Raw genomic sequence first — 24,505 nt, 5'->3', positions numbered from 1 at the left:
TTTATTTCATAAGAACAATACAACAGGCTTAATGCCCAGCTATAGTGTCGTATACAGAATTATTTAACATACACTATTATATATACATTATAGCCTATACATACACAAATATACGTTATCTAATTATACGTAAGTTATTGCATGATCATTTTTTTGAACTTGTTCTCTGACATACTAAACACATCTATTACATGAAATCTTATCATTTCGTTATATGAAGCACACATTCTCCACAGAGGAGACTTATGTAATATTTTTGTTCTTGCTTTTCTACAATAGAATGTCCCAGCGTTTGATGTTCTAGTCTTACCTGTTGGGACACGTAATAATACTTCTGAAACTAATTCTGGACAATCAATTTTATCATTTAATAATTTATGTAAGGACAACAAATCAAAAACCCGTCTCCTTTTTTCTAATGTTTGAAAATTAAAATTCCTTACCAAGTCTTCATAGGGGACATACTTTGGGTAGAAACCGGTTTCGTTGTACGCAAGCATTTAAAAAAATAAAACTGTATGTTTTCTATTGCATCAGAGTATTTAGTGACATTTGTGTCCAAACAGTACAACAGTATTCTAATTTCGAAAAATGTAATCGTACAAATGTTGATTATTTGCAGAAATCCTCCCCTATCCTATAAATTAAACCTAGGTTTCTATATGCACTACTCGTTATTGTGTCAACGTGTTGAGTAAAGGTTAATTTGCTATCAAATATAACTCCTAGATCTTTTATAGTATTTGGGGTAGACAAGGAAGTGTCACTTATTGTATAGGTAAAGTTAATTTGATTTTCTTTCCTCGTGAAAGATACAGATTTACATTTGGAAACATTCAGGACTAATTTATTCTTATCACACCACATTTGAATACTCTCTAGATCTTGTTGAAGTTTCATGCAGTCATCAATTCAACTTACTTTGGAGTATAATTTGAGATCGTCGGCAAAAAGAAGAACTTGAGAAGTTTTAAGACATAGAGGAATATCATTAATAACAAGAAGAAATAACAGAGGACCTAGATTAGATCCTTGAGGGACTCCTGATAGAGTATTAAATTTTTCAGTAACAAATCCTTTGTATGAAACATATTGTTTTCGGTTATGCAAGTATGATACAAGATACTCCATTGCTTGTTTCGAAAAATTCAGAGATGCTACTTTCAGTAGCAAGACATCATGATCAACGACGTCAAATGCCTTGCTAAAATCAGTATAAACGGCATCTACTTGACCGCCTCTATCTAATTCTGTTACTATAAAATTTGTTAAAATTGATAAGTTTGTCGAAGTAGACCTATTACGTAAGAAGCCGTGTTATGTAAGTTAGGTCAGTTACGTAAGAAGCCACATATACACATACACCTATTAGAAATATAACATACTAGCAGCGTTCACCCCGCTTCGCTGCGGTCACCCCGGAACGCAATAAACTTTGTTACTTAGATAATTTTTACTTTTTCGCTTTCAAGTGATATGATAAAAACCATAGAAGATTGCAGTAAATCTTAACATTATATCGCCTGTCATTTATGTTAACCCGCCCCGCTTCGCTGCGGTCATCCCGGTGCTGGCATATTGTAAAAGTGTCTGTAAAAATAAGCAAATCAATTAAAAAATTTTAAACAGAAGATTCAAGCTATTTTCCGCTGTATATCGCCTGTCATTTATGTTAACCCGCCGAGTTAACGGTCATGCGGGTTGCATAAATACGTTTATTTTTACCTATGATGAACTAATAACAAAGGATTTGTACCTGAATGGTCAATTATCTCAAGACACTGGTAATTAAAAATTAAAGTGATATGATAAAAACCATCTAGGGTCCAAATCCTAATAACCCCCCAAAAATGAAAGAAATCGGTTCAGCCGTATTAGCGTGATGAGCTAACAAAGGATTTGTGCGTTCTCTTTTATATATATAGAAGATGGGGAAATGTGGTTGGAACTGAATAGAGATAGATGTTAATTGTTAATTTGTTTGTTTTTAAATCACTGATTTTAACATATAACAGAAAAAATATCAATGTATCAATAATACTGTAGAATAATATGACTACTACTGATCATCATCGCCATGGGTATTCGGCCCTTACTGGCAGGTCACTTGCAGCAGCTGAGAAGCTGACATGCTCCACGATCCTCTACGTACGTCACATTGCTTTCACCCTCTTGCCTCCTCAAGCAAAATCTGAAATGACGCCCCTAAATAAAGCATATAAATGTATAAGCATATTAAGGAAGCAAGACATGTAACAAACTGGGAAGGCGTAGAGGGGCTAGAAAAAGAGGAAAAGAGCATTGTAAGAAATTGGAAGAAGCGGAATGGACACGAAAGGAAGACAGTGAGGAGCTTATGAATGGATGAATGAGTGGATTAAATATACCTACATAATGTATGGATAAGGATATTGGATAAAGCATAGAAGCAGTGGCGTATTTACGATTTTGTTTCGGGGGGCTTTGCTAACTTTATTCCTCGAAATGTGAAAATTCTGCAAGATATTTCATTTACTTTAAAACAGTAAATAAAATTTCGGGGATCTTAAGCCCGGAAGCCCCCCTTAAATACGCCACTACATAGAAGTAAAATAAGGTAACACATATGCATTTTATAGCAGATAACCAATTAAAAGTTTAAAGTTTTCAAAAGTTACAGTTGTTCATTATAATAACACAGGTATGCCAATTAAATGTTAAGATTTCAAGTGAAAGTTGTATCATTAAAAGTTACAAATATTTAATCAATTAAAAATTGCCGAAATGAAAAAAACGCATCTGATTGGTTCCTAGATATGACCTTCTCTCATTTTCTGAGATATATAAGCTGTAGTCTTAGAAATTGTATTTTATAAATGTCTGATGAAGGTAAAGACACTTTGCCGTAACTGTGGCGATAGTATTTATTAAATTGTACATGCTTTGGTCATAAGTTGTTTTTTAAGTTATGGATGATATCCCGATATGTATTCATTGCTTGCACATTTCTTCCAAAGTAGCATAACACATGACTAACGTGAATTTCACAAATTCGTGAATCACTTAACTCTCGGACACTTCTAAGGTTGCGTATCATAAGTAAGCTCATTGACTTCGGGCATTTGATTTCATTTCATTACTTTTACTGTGGTTAATGGCTAACATGGGCAAATTCATGTTTAACAGGTTAGACTTTCTTTAATGCCCTTCTACGTAGCTACGTATCTCACAAGTAAGAACACAGCATATTTCGATTATTTACAACTATTCTATTAAAATATTATTGCAAATTTGTTCCATAAACTTTACAAATATGTGGATCAGTACAGTAAATCTGCACCAAATTATAATTGATTTGTAGTTGAAATTAAAAACGATCAATTACAACTTTATTTAACAGTATTCCTTAAGAACTACTCAACTGGTGTTCACTTGCTTGGAGTTCTTAAAGGAGAGGTAAAATAAAGAAAGATGAAGAAAAGAATGAAAAATTGTCAGATCAGCTGCTTGGGAAACAGTTGAATATCGAGTTGCGCGTGTTCAAATCTCAGAAGTAGACCAATAAGAAAATAACTCAGATATCGAGACCAGTTGTAATTTGTGGTATCTAAACAGTATTCAAGTCTTAATAATGTTACTAAAGAGGGGTATTACTTGCTTATTAAACGTTGGTAAGGTGACTAAGCCTAATTCTATTATAGCCTTATATCCTAGCTTGAAACGCCAGTCATTTCAAGTCCGGACAATGGCTCAAAGGTCAGTGGGAAGAATATATTCCGTAAGTTATAAAAGTAAATACCGGATTGAATATGTAGTATTTCATGTTTTTCAAACTGAGTTCTATGTATAGATACGTTGTAGTTCTGCAAAAAAAAAAAAAAAAAAAAAAATCACTAGCGCACATTTTGCAGTATATTTCATTTAGGTAGATTAGGGTTCGATGGGATTTACTTTTATAAAAAAAAAAAAAAAAAGTAATAGTTAAGAACAGCTACTTCTCATCTCCCGTGCACGAGGACTACCTAAACACCCTAAGTACAAGGGCAAGAACTCAGTCTATTACCTACTTTTTAACATCCTAGATAGTCAATAATTCCTGAAAGTATGGCGTTTCTCGTCCTTCCCTAAATGGGAAGTACGGCTCCTTAACTATAACCAAAAAAAAAAAAAAAAAAAAAATCGACGTAATCTAATGCGAGAAATCGATTAAAGCAGGTCTTCATTTCTGGACGTTACTGCATCAAAGAGAAACGGCATAGTAACATTACGATTTGGTGGACTACCGGTATTGCATACAATTCCCTCTCTTTCACAGTAAGAAGCAGCGATGAACCCGGAGCTGAATTGAAAATTTGATTTGGGATGGCATTTAGTATCTTCCCTAAAGTCATTCATAACTCTGGAGCCGCTAGTGTAACAGTGAGCGGTCTAAAGGACCTCGTTTATGCTTTTACCCACCGTCGCTGATGTGCCTGAGAAGGAAGAAAAGTACCTTGAACCTTTACGGACACCCCCTCGGTCTCGGTTGTGTCCCCCTGCTTCGCTTTTGCGCTGACTTGGGTAAATAGCATTCGTGCTTTTTAGTAGCCACCAAGGGTTGCCAAAGGGCCGGTCATATTACTGTTATTTTGATTAAAGCCAGTGACCGGTACAAACTTCTTACCATCCCCTTTATGACTTTTTTTTTCATATTTCTATTTAGTTCAAAGCAATTTCACCTAGTTCGAAGTATAGATTTAAAAAGTAACTTTCATTCTGTAAATCGAGAACTGTCACCTTTCTCAATATATCAACGATTAATATATTTTGTTCACCTGTTTAGATAATTTTAAAGAGATGATAGGGACTGTGTCAGGAAAAATTTGAAATTTACTCCCCCATAGCAGAACATGCCGCGATCTGCAATGTGGTCGCAGAAAATTTGCCGCGCCTCTGCAGAAAAATTGCTTCTTTTAGCAAAAATGTGACTTCACAGCTTGTAACTCGAACTAGGGATATTGCTGAAAACAGTTCACCGTGCTTCATGTAATAAAAACATGATACTATCATCTTGATTTTTTATTTTGAAATTCCTGCAGAAAATTTTTGACTTACAAAAGCTCACCGGAGTTAGACAGAGAAAGTTCTGCCATCGGGTTTACTGGTAAGGAATTTTATACCTTTATTTGAGAGTGAAACACAGGGATATAATGGGGCGTATACGGGAGTATACGGCGTATACGCACATATAATATTTATAGTCCAGCGCATACTCACCTTAATTTACGAAAGAATGAGCTTATTTTAAAGTGCGTATGCACAAAGTAGTTTTGCGTATACGATATACTTGTGAAAACGATCGAGCATATACTACCAGAAATTCTAGCATTACACCACTGGTGAAAAAGGAGTTCTTAAAGCAATTTCCTGCAGCTGAAGTATAAGTTTAAAGAATAAATTTCATTTTCCAAATCCAAAATTGTCACGTAAAGATTAATATATTTACGTTCATCTATTTCGATAATTTTAAAGAAATGGCAGTTACTGGTAAATACAATAAAATGATCAATGCTGATTTCAGTTTCTCATTTATAGCACAATGTATCTATTAAGCTTATTAGTGAATGTGCTAAGGATATTCAGAATATAGTTGCTAATGCACTTTTGTTCACGATAGTACATTTCTCTCCCGTGGATAAGTCCGAACAGACGTACTTCACAATTAGACCTATATCATAGGGAATCTTGAAGGGGTGCCAGTTACTTTTTTTTTTATTTATTTATTTTATTTTACAGATTTGGCAACGCTATAGCCAGCTAGCACAAGTTGGTTCGTGTTTTATGCTCTGTAGTTTTTGTGCAAACTGTCCACATTTATTTATACTCATGACCACATGACAGTTACAAATAATGAATCGTAGTCACTACCAAGTGATTTGGGAGAGAAACTAAATAATACCCTTAATTTGAATCTTTCCTTTATATCTTCAGTCACTTATAGGAACTACGCACACCAAGCAAAAATATATTAAAATAAAGTTTCTTTATCTCTGTTCGAAGTTTTAAATTGAGACCATCCAAAAAAATCTGAATAATAATCTTCGTCTCTTCTTTTTGTGTTAATTTTAGAATGCATGGTCCAGTTGGTGTCTCTACGCAGACATGAAATGTAGGACTGGCTTAGGAGTTTTGCGACAAAATGTTACTTGTGTATTTTAACAGTTAATGCATGTATAGGTAATTGTGCGAAGAGCACCCGCCAACCAGTGCTAGGTAATCACTAGAAACAATGCATCTGAGCAGCGCGAAGCAGGACGACCTACAGAAAGATGCATCTGTAAGGAGAAGTCGCGTTAACGAGGGTATGCACGTAAAGGAAGATTTCTTTGTTTCTGAATTTGCTAATACGACTCTTTCTTCTTCAATGGCGATTTCTCTATATGTTACACGTTTACGCCAGTAAAGATATAATTTATGATTGAAATTCCTCAGATTACTACAACTTTCAGTTTCAATATTGATCAACACAAATCAACAATGTTAAGAGATAGTGAAAAGAGTTTTTTGAATTGATTTCGCGTTCCACGATTAGGTACCAACTTCTCCTTTATCTCCTATTTAGGCCGAGAGTTCAGATATAAATCACTTACAGGTTAAATATTGATCACGTCAGAATAAAACCTAATTGATCGCTATAGAGTAAAAACTATTGGATAGCAAGAAATAGTTTTCTGGAATGAATTATGCTTCCCAAGAGTCTATTCCATTTTCGCTCTAATCTCTCTATTGCAACCGAAGGTGGTAGAAATATACCTTTCACTTTTGGTTTCAATATTGAGAAAATATAACACTAGACAAACTGTTCCTTCACGCGGTGTACATGTGATCGAAGAAGTAATTGCATGCTTGCCTGTGAAACTCAGTACGACCATGCATTATTATAAAGTATTGTGATGGCATATATGTATATAATTTGCCATGGCTGGATACGTATCCAAGCGAATTAATTACCCACTGGGAAAAATATTCAATTAGCATACTGATTCTTTCTCATGTTTAAGTCCTCAGAAGTTAGGCCAAACGGTTGAACTTCCAATGAGTGCTTAATCTTTCTCGCTCTTTTTCCACGTTTCAGCCACATAGTCATTTCTGCTCGCATAGTGCACTGTAAATCAGTAGTTCATGAACTTTCTGCCGCTCCTGGTGTTCCTTTACGAGTTCTGCGAATTATTTAATAATATAATTAGAAACTTATAATTGAGCTCCTTCGTAGCTAAGCGGTTAGCATACACGCCTTTGGCGTGGGAGAACTGGGCTTGACTCCCGGCGGAAGCTCATATCGTTCGGATTTCACGTTAATCAGTAGATCCACATCTTATATAGCCTCGCTGCTCAAAGAGACGCTAAACTCAAAAAATCAATCAAAACCAGAAACTTACAATTAATATTTTTGACGCAAAGTATTTGTGAATTCTAAGTAGGGTTCACTTATTTTTAAAATTTAAGCCAAACCAACCTATGTCCTACACTAGGTAGACCTTTGTTCTGGCTTTAGCGCATTTGCCAAGAACGATTGTTTTCATAATACACTGACGACGGGCTTCCTCACGAAGAGCTAATATACTACAACAAACCTACTTTATTTCTAGGTCGCCGTCAAACGAAATCGTCTGGGGTTCTTGACGGATCATCCTTTGGAAGAGCTGGTGTCAAATACCGAGTTAGTTACATCTGTAGAAAATGTTTTACAAGTCTTGAAAGACTGTAATTTGAATAGGCAGGCCTGTATCGCGAGTGGAGAAGTAGGACGTTTGCCCCAGGCCCTGCGTTATATGGGTCTGACACCATAGGAAGAGATAAACTGTTTAAGGAAAATAACAATTTGCTCTTTTTAATTCATTCTTGGAAATAAAAATATTTAGAGATCATAAACCAACATTTTGTAACACATTTTTACAAGTTTTTACAAAGGGTTTAAACAGCTGAGTTCGCTAATAACTTGTTATGTTAAGACTGGAACAATCGATTCAATCATTGGCGCACCGAACTAGGGACGTACCAGAGTGAGACCTTGGGGTCCGAATTCCTTCCAAAATACGAGGGTCATTTCAAAAGTCTTGCACACAGCGCATGCGCGACCGTTTGAGTGGTGTGATCAAGTTCAATTTTATGTAAGTTGTGACTCAGAGTTTGGGCTTGGTTGTGTCTGTGTTTGCTGGTTCGCATGGCTATGTTGTCGGAAATTCAGGGTTAAAATGGAACGTGAACCCGACTCAGGTCGGATTACACATAGTGATCAGCGTTCTTGTATCAAAATCGAAACTCTCCGTGGAAAGAATCCAACTGAAATTTACAGTACTTTGCGAGAGGTTTGTGGAAATAGTGTAGTGGATCGTAGCACCGTATCAGGGTGGTCAACTCGTTTCCGTGAAAGACGTGTAAGCACTGCGGCAGCCCAAGAAGTGGAAGACCGTTAACTGTAGTAGCTACACCTCTGACCATCTTCGCGTATGACATGAATGAGTGATAGCTACAAATAGAGTGCCACAGGAGACATCTGTAACAGGCGCATACTACATGTTGTTTTTCCAAAATGTTTTGCGTCCGAAAATGCGTCAAAGAAGGCCTGACATGCTTGCAGCTGGTGTTCTCATTTTGCACAATATTGCAAGACCGCATACTGCCCTAAAATTCAGGAATACACTTGACAAGTATGGATGGGAAATACTTCCCCATCCACCATATAGTCCTGATTTGCGCTCACCAGACTTTGATTTATTTCCCAAACTGAAGGAACCACTCCGTGCAAAACGTTTCAATACAATTGATGAAACTTTCAGTGAGGTGACCCTAGTAATCAGACAGCTGTTAACCATCCCTGTGTAATACATATAATAAAAATGTACAGCAAGAATAGCGAAAAAGTATTGTATCCCCGCTGATAAGAAAAACTTAACAGTCATGACTGTTGGAACGACTGTAGAGTTTCCCTCCAGTTGTATTGGTTGTATTGATAGATAGCGAAGTCCTTAACAACTTTTTTTTTTTTTTTTTTTTTTGTCGAAAAGCGAATTTGTTTTTCTTTAAGTAAGTAGGTACTTAGTGGATTTTCCGTCAAATACAAGTGTTCTTTTGCTGGTATTTACAGTCTGCTCTACATCTGCTTGTGAATGTTATAGGATAGGCCTATATATCGAATAAATGAATTAAATTTTTTATCTTAAGTTATTTCGACATAGATTGATGTCTTCTTCAGTACTCCAAAACTTAGTTGCAGACCAGACTCATTGAAGTATCTTCCATATTAGATTATCCCGAAGTAGACAATGTCTTAAGAAAAAGTAGCTTAACCCTCGGACTACCAACAGGGGGGGGGGGTACTTTGAGCCCTCCACAGTATATCTTTTTGTAATTACTCTTCTAATTGTTTCTTTAGAATTGTAAGAAAATATGTTATTGCTAGTTTAGCTAAAGCGGATACAATACCTTACGGTCGTTCAAAAGGAACGTTAGTGTGTCTCATAAAATTTACTGTTTTAAGTTGGTGAGCACAAAGCACTCCTGTTGGTGGAAGATTTGACTGATAGTTAGAAATATCACTCCTAGATGGCATCATAATAAATAGCTGTTAGTCTTATCTTATGTACTGCTAACTTCAGTCATTGTAGATTTTTGTGAAAGTTTCTAATTAGTTTCTTTTTGCGAGGTATATTTGATGTTAACAGGTGGGTACAAAATGACTCTAACCCCCTTGCTTGTCCGCGTTACAAAAAAAATACGTAGGTAGTGTGAGGGTTAAGTGTTGTAAGTAATCATTAGTTACTGGATTTAGTGTATGCATTTGTTCCGATGCTTTACGTCTCATTAAGTACTTCAACATAATCTATCGTATAGATATTCTTTTAATGAATTTAGTGTGCAACTGGGTACTGAAAAAGACATCAGAATATGTCGAAATGATAAATCATATTGAATCTTTTACTAAAGTAAGAAATTTAATTCATCTCTTTTACATCGTTTAATTTTGATTTGTAACTCTCTTTATGATGCAGTTGTTTGAGACTTTAATTTTCGGAACCAAATTTAAATTATTGCTTTGCGCTGATTACATGCAAAACATAAACATGTAGCTGTTACAAGAGATTGATGGTTAAAATCTAACACTTTTCATTGTGTTGTTTAACAAACTAAAGTTGTTGTATGTTTCAATTAACATAATTTGTCTGGTACTGTTTAATTCCAGCGTTCCAGAACAAAAAGTGAATGTCGGAGGTGTTCACATAAACTATGTAAAAGTAGGAACTGGCCCTCATCCACTCCTATGTCTTCCAGGTGCCTTAGGTAAGGGAATATAATTGTACCTTAGCATCATGACAAGGTTTTCAATCTTAAATGGGGAGCTCTGACGTGAAGAACTCTTCAATTTTTATAGTTTTCTGTGGACTGACAAGGCCAACTTAGATAAGTTTTACTGTAGTAATAGAAGATGTGTTTGTGTTTTATGAATGTGTATTGTTCTGTAAACGTAGAACGTGTTCCTTAGCTGAATTAAAGAGAATGTAATAAAAAATTATGTTTAGGAGCCGCGGTGGCTCACTGGTAGAGCATTCACCTCTGGTACATGGAGTTCTTGGTTCGATCCCAGCTCGCACCAAGTGGGCTTTGTGGTGGACAAACACCGTGTGCGTGGGTTTCCGCGGGGTTCCCCCGTTTCCTCATACTTTCTTCATTCCATCATTTCATTCATTTCTCATCATTACCGTCACCTTTAGCCTAACCGGCATAACCCTGGGACGTAAAACTCAAAGATTTCATTCCATTTCATTTCAAAAGTTATGTTTAACATAACCAAGTATTATAAATTTACATTATGCAAATTTTATTCCAATTAGAAATTCAATCAAACCCACACCTGTCACATTAATATAATTACGCGTCTTGTATATTAGAAAGACTAATCCCAAAATATGCCTCTATTTGTAAGTTTTCATAGTTAAATTGTTTCTATTTGTATAAAATATACATATATAAAGATAGAAAACATTTAAAGGGCTAAAACAGGCCCATGCTATGATTGCCCAAACGTCAGTGCAATGTTGATATAACAGAACCCAGGAGATTGGCATAATTCTCCCAGGCTGGCACACTTCTGGGAGTTGGAAGTCCACTAAACAAATCTCAAATTTCTCGTAAAGTTGTGAGGTTTTTCTTCTTAATTCATACAAAAATGCAGAAGCAGCTTGCAGTTATTATAGTATTTGTCAAAAGTGAAAGAAGAGATTATTTTACGATATAAGCAGTTAAAGTTGATGTTTACTTTTACCCCATGTTACACTACCTCGTTATATAGTAGGCTCTTAAAAAAAATCTCTCGTATGTAACTATGAGGGCCATCCGGAAAGTGATACCCGTTTGCGCCGCACGAAGCGCTGACGACTCGGGGAGCCGCTGGACAAGCACAGACTGCGTCAATGGCTTGTCTGCCTGCACTGTGCGAGGTTGCGTGACGCTAGCAGTGCCTGTGTTGTGTCTGTGCTCGTTTATAATGATTAAACGAATTGAGAGCCCCGCCAGTTGTGAAGTGAGGGTCGTGATTAAATTTCTTAATGCACGAAACGTTCGACCTTGTGAAATTCATCGCCAATTAAAGGAGGTGTATAGAGACAATGTGATGGACGAGTCGTCTGTTCGGCGCTGGTGTCGCAACTTCAACCTGGGGAGGGGGAGTACACACGACGAGGAGCGTTCAGGGAGATCATCTGTCATTACAGACGAACTGCTGAGGTCAGTAGACGAATGCGTGAGGAACGATCGGCGCGTCACAATTGATGAACTCTGTGAACATTTTCATCTCTTTACGAAGCTTAAAGACTTTCTGGCGTGAAAAAGATTTGACAGCAATGAAGAACTTAAACGAGGCGTGACTACGTACCTCAATTCGCTGGCGGCGGAGGACTATGACGCTGGAATACAAAAAACTCGTCACATGGTATGACAAATGCCTCAATTTACTTGGTGACTATGTGAAGAAGTAGTGTAAAGTATGCTCTTTCCAATAAAAATATGTACTACTGTGTCTGTATTGCACAAACGGGTACCACTTTCCGGATGTCCCTCGTAGGTATAGATTAGTGAAGAAAACATTGGCTGTTGTTGAAATGATTAATACAGTAAAAGGTAAGAAATTATTTTCATTATGCAAATAAATTAGTAACTTTGTGTTGCAGTTCCATTAAAAGGTTAAAAAAAGAAAGAATGTAAATATTTTGTGCCACCACAATTTTAATACTTATTGTAATTTTATGACTATTGTATTATATTCTTAAATGTTAAGGTTCCATCTGGACTGATTTCAAGCCTCAAGTGGAAAAATTGAACAGAGAGAAATTTACGATAGTGGCATGGGATCCACCTGGCTATGGAAAGAGCCGCCCACCTGATCGTCAGTTCACAGACGACTTCTTTCACGTAGACGCCAAGTGTGCTGCAGACTTAATGCAGGTATCTATAGCAATTCCTATTTCGTATTTGTGTGGTTTTACCGTCGTTCATAATATTGAGGCTATGTTATGAATGGTAGTGCACATTTGACTCATGTTTAAGCACTTCATCCTCACTGAATGCTCCCACTTTTATCGTTAGATATATTTTTTTCGATGAAACTGTTTGTAGAAGTTGTGACGGTTTATTCATCAGAAAGTTGACCAGCAGAGCCTTATTGTTATGCTATTGTTGTCATGCTATAAAAGTTTCAACCTAATTCCTCCATTTATCTTCGTTTTGTTGCGGATAGATCATTCTCGCTCCATTAGAAGTTTGTACCAAAGAGGAACAACGAGCAGTAATCCGGTTTTTGTGGTGGGTAGATGTATTACGAGCCGCAATCCATCAAAGACTTACGGTACAATACGGGAATAGTGTCTTGCCGCAACAGGGTGTCTACGAATGGATTAAAAAGTTCAAAAATGCTCGCACGAGGAAGGAGCCGGACGGCCATCTACGGCCACAAGCGATGACAACATTGAGCGTGCTCGTGATATGGTTCTGTTAGACAGACGAATGACTATTGATGAAGTGGCATATCGTTTGGAAATTAGTCACGGTTCCTCATACATCTTCCGACCGCAAAAACCGGATCAGTGCTCGTTATTCTACTTTGGTGCAAACTTCTATTGGAGTGGTCATAATCTATGTACAACACAAGGAAGACAAATGGAGGAATTAGGATCAAACTTTCATAGCATGACCACAACAGCATAACAATAAAATAAACGAGGACAGAGTCAGTATGAACATTATAACCTCTTTGTTCCCCAGGTCCACGTATGTTGACCTGAGTTCTCAAACGTTATGTTCCTACACATTGGTAATTTTTGGGTATCTGTGCGCGAAAATCACATTACTGGGTTCTCTAGTTGAAAAATTTGTCACATGGTAGCATATTTGTTGATTGTTTTTCCACGTATTTTGTTTTGTTTCCATAAATACTGAGTCAAGATGGCTTCGGTGAAGCGGAAGGCAAATAGCATTTTTTTTCTATTATTTTCAATATTTTGAAGGCAATACTTTTTTAGAGATGTGCCTAATACTTCTGGAACTAGTAGCAATTTTATGTTTTATGATCTGCGTAGTAGCATTTCGGCTACACGTGTGTTTAGTGTAGGTCCACAAACGTGAACCTCAGGTGTAAAATACAAATTCTTACGAAAGTATCACCCGTTTCTTGGTGCTATGCTAAACGCTGCTAGAATAGTGCGGCATTGCCAGATAGTGTCGAATGTTTACTGATGCCAGATAATAAAAAATGTAATCATGGAATTCTGGTTGGAAACTTACTGGAGAAATTAGTTTTCAACCTTGTCGCAATTCACAGCTAAGTTCTGCTTCTTAACGCTAGAATCCAGAAATTTTCTTATTGTGACTACCATAGTAAATGTACAACTTTGGCAGCAACGCATTATTTCGTTCTGCGCAAGTTTCTTCTCAAAATCTATTCCCTTAAATGTAAATTAATATTTAAATAAAATGTGAAACATAACACGAAAAACGGTCAAACAATATATCAATTTTGTAGTAAGATTGTTACTTTAAAGTACTTTTACACATTCAAATAAACATTTCATAAGACTGAGCACTTCTAGTAAGATCTAACAGTAAGTGCCATCTTGTGTGCTCATTGTAAAACGAATCAAATATTTTGTTTTATTTGTTACCTTTTTCGATATCAGAAGACGCAACCAAATGAATCAGTGTGGTGTGTTGTAGCTGAAACAGAACTCTATCTTATAGTACAATATTTACAACATGTAACGTTTCATTGCGCAGTAGTTAAGGGAATGGTCTAAAATATGCACTGACTTCCGGGTGGTGATCCACCTTAATTATTTAAATCTTCAAAACTTGTCTCTGTTGCTCGCGTTATTGAATATTCACATTACTGCTGAAGTCAAGTTGAGTATCAAAAGTTGAGGATTAGGGGGATGGGGGGGGGGGGGGACATGGCCAGAGGTATTTTCCTAATTGTGAAAAAGAGTATCCCTGGTACTATGTTATTATTATTTTGATGCTATGTACACCTAAATAAGTTTTAATCCATTTTTCGTGATTCATATCTAATACTTGTGTGAACTTAAAGTTGGGCAGGAGGGAAAGGTTCATGTTCAGGGAAAGATTCATTTGAATTTAGATTTTTATTTATTTATTTTTTATTTTATTTTATTTTTTTTATATAATGTCGTCGCTTAGACGTATTGCATTAGACTAAATCGTGGAACTTTCATCTTAATTGTTCTCTTCGATTTCTGAGTTGGGTGTAATTTCTAACAATGGCAGATTTAGAAAATATTTTGAAAAGGATCTTTGCTTAGGAATATTTTTTTTTTAAATAGAAATTCCGGAATTTTTAAAACGATTCGCTTGAGGTTTATCATTATAGGCATGACTATTTTTAGTCCCCCCCCCCCAAATTTGGGGGTTTCAATCCGAACAACTTCTGCCACGTAAATCCGCTATTGGTGATCAGTATTGCAATAACAATCATTTGTGTTTCTTCCTAGTTATATGAACAAATTCTGTTATTTCTTATTTTAGATGTGAAGCCGCTCGATGATCGTGAAATAAAGAATCTTCTGAAAGTACAAACACTAGCCTAATCGGTTTTATGTAAAATTCAAGTTTTCCTGTACTAAAGACAATCCTTGTTCATGTATGCACAGTATTCACTTTAAATCAACACTGTATGTTCTGAGCCCCAAATAATAGGTAACCATAGTTTGAGAAACCTTTGTATGCCCTGTTTCAAAAAGAATATACGTATTTCAAATGCATATATTTATTAAATTTAAGATATACGAATATGAAATTTTACACACATATTTACGAACCTCTCAAGTTCAAATTACAGTTCAAAGTTCAAATTACAGATGTTCAATATGTCCTCCATCAGCGACACGAACAATATCACATCGATACTCAAATTCCTCCCATACTCGGGCAAGCATGTCCTGCGTCACTGATGTTATGGCAGTACGGATCCGGTTCTTCAACTCTTCCAGGTTCCGTGGGAGTGGTGGTACATAAACGTTGTTTTTAATGAAAACCCACAGGAAGAAGTCGCAGGGTGTCAAATCCGGTGACCGTGGAGGTCAGCTGACACATGCTAAGTCGCCAGCTCCCTGACGACCAATCCAACGATTCGGTAGAGTTTCATTCAGATATTCACGCACTTGGCGACTCCAGTGAGGGGGTGCTCCGTCTTGTTGAAAATTGAAGTTGTCTTCGTGCAGCCTCGGAAACAACCAGTTTCGTAACATAGCGAGATAGTGCTGACTGTTAACCGTGTTTCCATTAAAGAAGAGTGGGCCGTAAACAGATGATCGGGATATCGCACAAAACACATTGACTTTACATACACATCCTGTATCTACAAACTTTCGATACCATTTGCGAATGTTCTACCCATTCGGAGGATCAATTTGGTATCTCAACCTGAAACGTCTTTGCACTGTAATCACGGAATTGCACTTCGCAAACTCGAGAACACAAAATGATTTCTGCTGGGGAGTAGCCATTTTAAACATATGACGGTTACCAAGCAAAACAGAAGACAAGTGACATCTAGCGGCTATTAATATAAACTAGACTATATATTCGTTTCTCCAATAGCTGAGCCGAGGCGCAGCGATCCATAGTTTGAACAAAATAATTCTTCGTAATACGTATATTCTTTTTGAAACAGGATGTACTTTTATTTTACTCCAATGACAGTTTTTCTTTCCCCAATAAACAAAACCAAGTTGTATTCGCATAGGCTGAGTCTTTATTACATTCAACAGCATTTATTGATCGTGTTAAATGGAAACGTAATAAATTAAACCTAGAGAATAACATAAGCAGGTTTTAATACTAATTAAGAACAAAGGTCCACGTATGAGGACCATCAGCTACCCCCTATGACGCCACCAAACGCAATAATTCATATTCTTGTTATATTCATAACCCCATAGACCTTCAAAAAAAAAAAAAAAAAAAAAAAAAGTGCAATGACAAATTGTTGTTGCGCTTTTCAGAAGCCAGGACTGAAGAGGTGAAAAGCTATAGTTATATTGCGGATAATTTTTGGCTTACCCTCATACGCTGGCGAGCGACGTAAAATGACCCATTTATCCATTTCTTACCTATTTAGTGATCAGCATTTGACGATCTCTTGATATTCCGTTCCTGTTCTTTCGTGTCTGATTTTTCCTTCAATTTGTCCTTCAAGCAGTGTGTGCTTCTCCAACCTGAATGGTCCAAGTTGTTCCTATTCAATGATGCCCTTTCTTTTTGCATAGCCTGGGTGCTTTGGTTTCTGTTTGTTCCTTTTAATTTGTCTGTTATTTCCCGTTCCCTTTGCGATTAACACAGCCTTGTTTTCAAATTTCACAGCGTGAGCGCCTGTAGTTATTTTCGTTTTGTTGTTCGGAAGCGTCCAGCTTTTTGTGAACTGTATTCAGTTCCAAAGCTATTGGTGGATCTTTTCATTGTCGTTCTTCGATGTCTCAAGTTTTTTCTTGTATTAGAAAGTAATTTCATTGATGCTTTCCAAATATTTAAGTCCTTCAGTTTTCTCCCCATCAAAGAAATTCCTTATTTTCTTCCTGTTCTGTGTGGCCACATTGGCTCAGTGGTAAAGCGCTTACCTCTGGTTCAATTCCTGGTCAAGTAAGTTTGTGGTGGACAACATCGTATCCGTGGAATTTCTCGGGATACTCCCATTTCCTTCCACATTATCATTCCACCAATTTTTCCATCATTATTCACTCGCCTAAGTCATCGTCCCCTTAGCCTAACAGACATAATCGTGGGACGTTAAATTGAAAGATTGCATTTTTTTTCTTCCTGTTCTTTTGTCGTCATCTTGCTTATTTCCTTCACTCAAATATGTTAATGGCTTCTGAAAATCTTCTTCCTTTTCTACTACCAATATAGTGTATCCAGTATTCCATTTTGTCTGAACACTTTGTTGCTTTTTTTTTTTTTTTTTTTTTTTACTAACAAAAACAAGAACTTCCGAAAATGTTCCCTTTGCCTTGAAATAACGTGGAAAAAGTGACGAGAACAGCTTCACTTAAACAACTGATTCAAAGTATAATTTAACAGGTGAATAAAATAACTGTGGGAGAAAATGGTTGAAACAAAAGTTCCGTATTTTCTTCGATACTTTGAAATCGTAATAAAAAAAAATTACATTCTATTAAAAGGTCTACTTTCAATATGAACAGTCCATTTCCTGTCTGTTGTGGAAGTTGAAAATTTTACTATTTAATGGAACATACAGGATGTATAAAACGTATTTTTGCGTTAGTGTTTGAATATCATTTCATAAGCAAATGAAGCACTTCAGAAGAAAGCGTTTGAAACAAAAGGTCTTTATTTTTTTGCTTACATTCCGAATTTGAATGGTGATTTATTTTTGTGTATTGATGGATTCGTTTATTTGGGGCGAAGTTAAGGCTCTGCAGCATTTTCCGAGCACTTAACCACGTACATACATTGTTTCTTTTTTAAACACCAATACACAGAAACCATAAAACAATTACAAAAGAAAAGTATTTCAACCACATAGAAAACCATATGCTACCTAAGGGCAGCGGTGGCTCAGTGGTAGAGCGTTCACCTCTCGTGCATGACGTCTTTGGTGAACTTTGAGGTGGACAAACACCGTGTGCGTGAATTTTCCCGAGATTCTTCCGTTTCCTCCCACTTCCTTGATTTCATCCATTTCTCATCATCACCGTCTCCTCAGTCTACCCGGCATAAACGTGGGACGTAAAACTTAAAGATTTCATCTAATTTTCATTTCGATATGCTACTTAAGTTTTAAAAAATAGTTAAATACTTCAAAACAGAAAAAGAAATAATATACAAGAGAAGAAACAACAACAACAACAAAAAAGACGTCTGTAGGAAGAATACAATCCAAAATAAAAATAACAAGAAGAAACATGAATTAAATATTTTATATAGCTGCACTCGGAATATAAATATATTAAGATGTAGAAATTAATCAATTGGGTGTAGAAACTATTATATTGGGTGTAGCATATGTTAAACTGTAAAGACGAAGATGCCTCACATGCTACTCATATCCTTATCTTTGCTTGAGAGAAGGGAATTAAGTTGTTTTTAATTTGACAACTCTTGAAACATTATGTATTAATTGAGGTAATTATCAATTTCCATTCAGAAAATTTGACTTCTGGTTTGGAAGTTCAAAATACTTCTGTAAAAGTATGAGAACTGTAAATAAAACTTATACCTTCAAACATCCAAAAAACATAAAACTTGTATATATTTTTCGAGGCATTCCTTACACTTTCTCAGCGCATCTTAAAATAAAATATATTAACAATAATACTAGAAAAAGATATGATTGAAATTGTCGGTTTCAGCAGAACTTGGTTTTGACGTAACGCATCACAATCTGGTATTCAATTATATACTGATTAAAGTTATAGGGTACATATTCATAAGAAATATACGTTACCTTGTACTTACATATTCTTCCTTTAATTGAAATTTTCAGTCTTTACGGGAACCTTACCTTCTTCAGCTACAATTTGTGCGGTGTCACCAAACCTTGTCCACTACATTTCCAATTCTGGGTTTTAGCCTTCGTAGACCTCCCTAATGACTAAACGGTTAGCGTGCGCGCCTTTGGCTTAGGAGAGCCGGGTTCGATTGCTGTCGGGAGCGCATATTGTTCGGATTCTACGTTAAGCTGTAAGTCCTTGTATCATATAGCCTCGCTGCTGAAAGAGACGCTAAACAGAAAATCAGATCAAATTTAGCTTTCGTACAAAATACACATTTTAGCTAGAATATTCCGTAAGTTTTTTAATTATCACTTATCTTCTGATCTTCTTTGTTCGTTGCTTTGAATTACCTGGGTTTGAAAGAGTGAATACGAGAAGTTAATTTTCACTGGATAGTAACAAATTGTTTAATCGCTTCTATTTACAAATTCTTAATACACCATACATATTTCTTGAGTGTTTAATAGTGCAGTCAAAATAAGGTTTGAGGTAGACATTTAGAATATAAAGATATGACCTTCTGGAATTAGTTCGTTATCTCTTCCTTATTAACCTTGTTTGAATAAATAGTCTGCCATCTTGGATTTCTCACATGCACTTAGTTTATGCCACATAACTTCTAAACTAATTAACGTAGATGGATCATTTTTTCTTTATTATACTTCTAATATTATAGGCAATGTAACAAGTTTTTATCACTTTTCTCCGAGTAACTATTTTTGCATAACTTTAGGATAAAGTGAAAAATTGGGATCTATATTAGGGGACATATTCTTTTCATTGCCCATACAACTTAATAGATTAGAAACATGAAAAAAGTGCTCGAATATAAGTTGTTGGAAATTTCACAAGCTTTAAAATGATGTTTATATTGTCACTATATCCAATGTCAGAGATGCGCAATGAAGCTTCAAACGTCATCGAACTGCGCACAATTTCTGTAGAAACATTAATGAATCATTTAACATGAAAAAGATATTTAACGACTTGAGACGGCTTCTCATTGCAATTTTCGGTAAGTATCAACAGGTTTGGAAGTCCGGCTAGTTTAATAAATAGTTCGTAAACAGTGGCGTTGACAGGGGGTGCGGAAGAACTCTGAAAGTAGACTTTCGCACTATCTTTCTGTATGTAGGCCTATGTGTCCATTGAAATTAGTGTTTGAGATAAACGTTTTGAAAAGAAGATTAAATCTTTTGAAATATGTTTACTGATGTTATCCCGTAAAAAAAATCAGTTGCAGGTTTTCGGCCTTTTGAATAAATAGCCCTAGTCCAGTGCAATTGCGACAGAAATCGATCAAACTTAAAGATTTAAAAAATAATAAAAAATAAAATAAAATAAACCTGTTAGAATATGTTATATGTATTATTATACTAAAGCAGTGCCAAAACTCGAGTTGCTGTTTCCCGCTATTTTAAATAATCAGTAGGCCATCTTGAAATTTTCCCCAGCACGTAGTTTTTGCCTTATGGCTCCTAATCCAATAATCATAAAAGTGTCATTCTTTCTTTATTATTCTTCTAATATTGTAGGTTATATAATAAGTGATCACTTTCTCCACGTTGACGTTACCAAAAAGTTCAGTGTATCTTAAAGTTTTATCTATTAGTGTTTGAAAATATAAATTTTGTTAAAAAAATAAAAAATGGTGATGTAAACAAGGGATTAATTATTATTAAAAATGAATGAAAATATATTTACCGGAATTTTTTGAGATGCATTTTGTATCCGATTTACTGCAATACCATCATATCCTGTTTCATGATTTTCACTATTTCACTATACGTACTAGCTTTTATAATTGTGCCTAGATTCTTCTGCGCATCTATTAAACTGCTAAACTTAAAAGTATTGTAGTTATAAAAAAGAAGACAATATACACTGATCACAGTTGAATTCTAGACACCTACTTAATAGCAGGTATCACCACCTTTCGCTTTGATAACGGAGTCTATTCGCCGCGGCATGGACTCCACGAGGCGCCTGAAGTGTTGTTGTGGAATCTCAATCCATATCTGCTGCAAAGTCTCCCACAGAGCTTGCAGGTTAGTTGGAAGAGGGCCCACAGCCGAAGGCGTCGTTCCATGGCGTCCCAGATGCGTTAGATGGGATTGAGATCCGATGACCTCGTTGCCAGATCAGAGGAGTGCCCATCAAACCAGTTTGCTGCCATCCTAGAGCGGTGGGCCGGCGCATTGTCCTGCTGCAAGATGGGGTCACCACCTGGATGTAGCAACCGAGCAAATGACGTGGCATGATCGTCCAGAATATCGCGGTAGCTTTTACCTGTGAGGGACTGTGTTGCACGTGTTACGGGATCCATTTCAGTCCATGTAAGCATGCTCCAGATGAGAACACCGCCACCACCGGGCTGCACAGCTCTCTGCTGTCACGATGGATCCATTTTCTCTTGCGGTTGGCGACTCACCCTTACCGGTTCATCGGCATGTACCAATGCTAAACTGTGCAGGTAACCTTATCCCACATTTCCACGGTCCAGAGGCAGTTTTCCTTTGCCTATGTTAGACGTTGTTTCCTGTGTTGTGCTGTTAGAAGGGATACTCGCGTGGGTATCCCTTCTGTACTCCATGGTGAGCAGGTGGTTGCGAATTGTGTGGCTGCTGACACGGCGTTGTTGTCTTGCATTGTACCTCTCCGCGATTTGACACACTGTGGCCCCGTCTATCGCCTGTTATGATGCGGTCCACTCGGCGTCTACCCCTGTCGTCGACACGCCCCTGACCGCGGCAGTTTGCCCGTGTGGGTGCGGCTTTATCGGAAGCTAGGTACGCACGATACACTCTTCATACAGTTGCCTTTGAATATCCGAATGCCGCAGCCACTTCCGAAATCGAGTCACCCACTCATCTGGCTCCTACGATTTGACCACGGTCATGTGCGCTTAGCTCCTTCATCTTGCCTATCACACATTGCACTGACACGGATACCGAGAGAGGAAGTACACGGCAGCAGTACCTTCGCGATGCATTTCATTCACATGCACTGATGGAGCATCTGCAGGGCGGTTTCTGCAATTGTTCTGATGTCTCTAATTCAACTGCTGATCAGTGTATATGGCACCGTAAAAAGCCTTGCGATAATAAATGAACTTAAACAAAAGTTCTAAATATACCAGTGTACTTTGAGACTTACTTTTCTCGATGGCGTTTTGCAGTTGATGTCCAGAGTTTTCGTTAACTTCCTTCTCAAAGAAGTTGGTTTTGGTGACAGCTTCATCACCACTTCATCTGCACCTTCAATTAAAATAGTGCTATTACCACATCCGTGTCCAGTACTCTGCCCACAAAATGATGTACGATCTAGCTCTCTTCTTTTGCACCCACAGAAAAAAGGCAATCACCACAAATTCTAAAGTCCCATTCAGTTGGAGTCATCTCTTGCTTTTTCCATTGCTGAATTTGATAGAACACATGGAGACTATGCTGATTTGCAGCAGCTCTTGTTGGAGATAGTGCTACTAAGTTGAAAGTGTCACTAATGCGTTGTTTGGATACAATCTTTCTATACATGCAGAATCTTGTACAATCCAGATTTTCTTTCTCTTCACATCTATATAACGCTAAGAATTTTTGTTTCTCCAGCAGCTGCCAGATCATCAGCAGGTGATATTGGGGTGTTAAAAACTTCCATTTCTCGACGCAGTTCTTTATTTTTTCCAGTATTTTGTACACTACTTTCCTCCCTTTACTGCGTGGAGCAGAAGTTGTATCACAACCAGTGAAGGTATGCAGAAATAAAATGCAGTTCACCATATCTCCCAATGCTCTCTGAAGTTTGATACTGCTGTATATCTTATGTGGTGGCTTCGAGCCAAGAATTAATATGTAAGTCTCAGCTGATACGAGTGCTATCATCAGAACCAAAATATCTTCATCTTCTCCCATTATTACTGACGAGCCAGATTTTGCAAGATTTGTTGCGATTAACACAAATATTGTCATTGCATCTCCAGGTGATTGATGTACGGAACGGTAGATTTCTCGAGATATTTCGTCAGAAGTGATATCAATTCGGGTTTGTTCTTTGTCTTAGAAAGAAGTTTCTGTTGAGATAAACGAACAACGTAGATGTTATTCTCAACGATTAAGCGTATTCATGATTTCTTTGTTTATGTCCAGTGTTTTATATCATTTACGCTAGGTCCACCATCATAACTATTAAATACATTGTTTACCATAGTGTTTTGTGATAAACTTGACATATTGCTCATATAATTGGCCGCAAAAATTATGGAAAACCAACAAGTAGAGTTTTGGGACTGTTTTAGTATAATATCAATACATATAACATATTCTAACAGGTTTAATCTTTTTTAAAAATCTTTAACTGATCGATTTTTCTCATAATTGCACTGGACTAGGGTTATTTATTCAAAAGGCGGAAAGGGGCCACGCTGGCTCAGTGGTAGAGCGTTCACTTCTTTTGTTTGGGGTCCCTGGTTCGATCACAGCAGCCGCCAAGTGAACCTTGTGGTGCACAAGCTCCGTGTGCGTGGGTTTCCTCGGGGTTCTCCCGTTTTTTTCCCACTTTCTTCATTCCACCATTTCATTCATTACTCATCATCACCGTCTTCTTTAGCCTACCCGGCATAACCATGGGACGTAAAACTCAAATATTTCATTTCATCTTCAAAATGCGGAAAATCCGCAACTGGATTTTTTTGCAGGATAACAACATCAGTAAAACATTTTTCAAAAGATTTAATCTTTTCAAAACGTTTATCTCAAACACTAATTTCAATGGACACATAGGCCTACTTACAGAAAGATGGTGCGAAAATCTACTTTCAGAGTTCTTGCGCACCCCCTGTCGACGCCACTGTTTACGAACTATTTATTAAACTAGCCGGACTTCCAAACCTGTTGATACTTACCGGAAATTGCAATGAGAAGCCGTCTCAAATCACTGAATATCTTTTTCTTCATGTTACATGATTCATTCATATGTTTCCACAGAAATTGTACGCAGTTCGATGACATTGAAGCTTCATTGCGCATCTCTGACATTGTATATAGTGACAATATATACATCGTTTTAGAGCTTGTGAAATTTCCAACAACTTTTATTCAAGCAGTTTTTTTTCATATTTCTCATCAGTTAAGTTGTATGAGCAATGAAAAGAATATGTCCCCTAATATAGATCCCAATTTTTCACTTTATCCTAAAGTTATGCAAAAATAGTTACTCGGAGAAAAGTGATAAAAACTTGTTACATTGCCTATAATATTAGAAGTATAATAAAGAAAAAATGATCCATCTACGTTAATTAGTTTAGAAGTTATGTGGCATAAAATAAGTGCATGTGAGAAAACCAAGATGGCAGAATATTTATTCAAAATGGCGGAAAATCCGCAACTGGATTTTTTTTGGGGGGGGGGGATTTTCCGAAGGTTAATAAGGAAGAGATAACGAACAAATTCCAGAAGGTCCCATCCTTTTATTCTAAA

General features: G+C 36.8%; 1 protein-coding gene across 1 annotated transcript in view; it reads left to right on the top strand.

Moving 5' to 3' along the window:
* Positions 1-3,479: 3,479 nt before the first annotated feature.
* LOC145669795 (serine hydrolase BPHL) overlaps positions 3,480-24,505 on the top strand; it is a 51,251-nt gene continuing 30,225 nt past the window's right edge. Inside the window, exons 1-3 of the mRNA XM_081738138.1 lie at positions 3,480-3,735; positions 10,202-10,299; positions 12,293-12,459. Of these exons, the coding sequence (XP_081594264.1) occupies positions 3,611-3,735; positions 10,202-10,299; positions 12,293-12,459 (390 nt within the window). The 5' untranslated portion in view covers positions 3,480-3,610. The remainder of the gene's footprint in view (positions 3,736-10,201; positions 10,300-12,292; positions 12,460-24,505) is intronic.

Source organism: Thermobia domestica, chromosome 2 (genome assembly GCF_964235325.1).
Source record: "Thermobia domestica chromosome 2, izTheDome1.hap1.1, whole genome shotgun sequence".
NCBI lineage: Eukaryota > Metazoa > Arthropoda > Insecta > Zygentoma > Lepismatidae > Thermobia > Thermobia domestica.
This window is presented reverse-complemented; position numbering and strand designations above follow the sequence as displayed.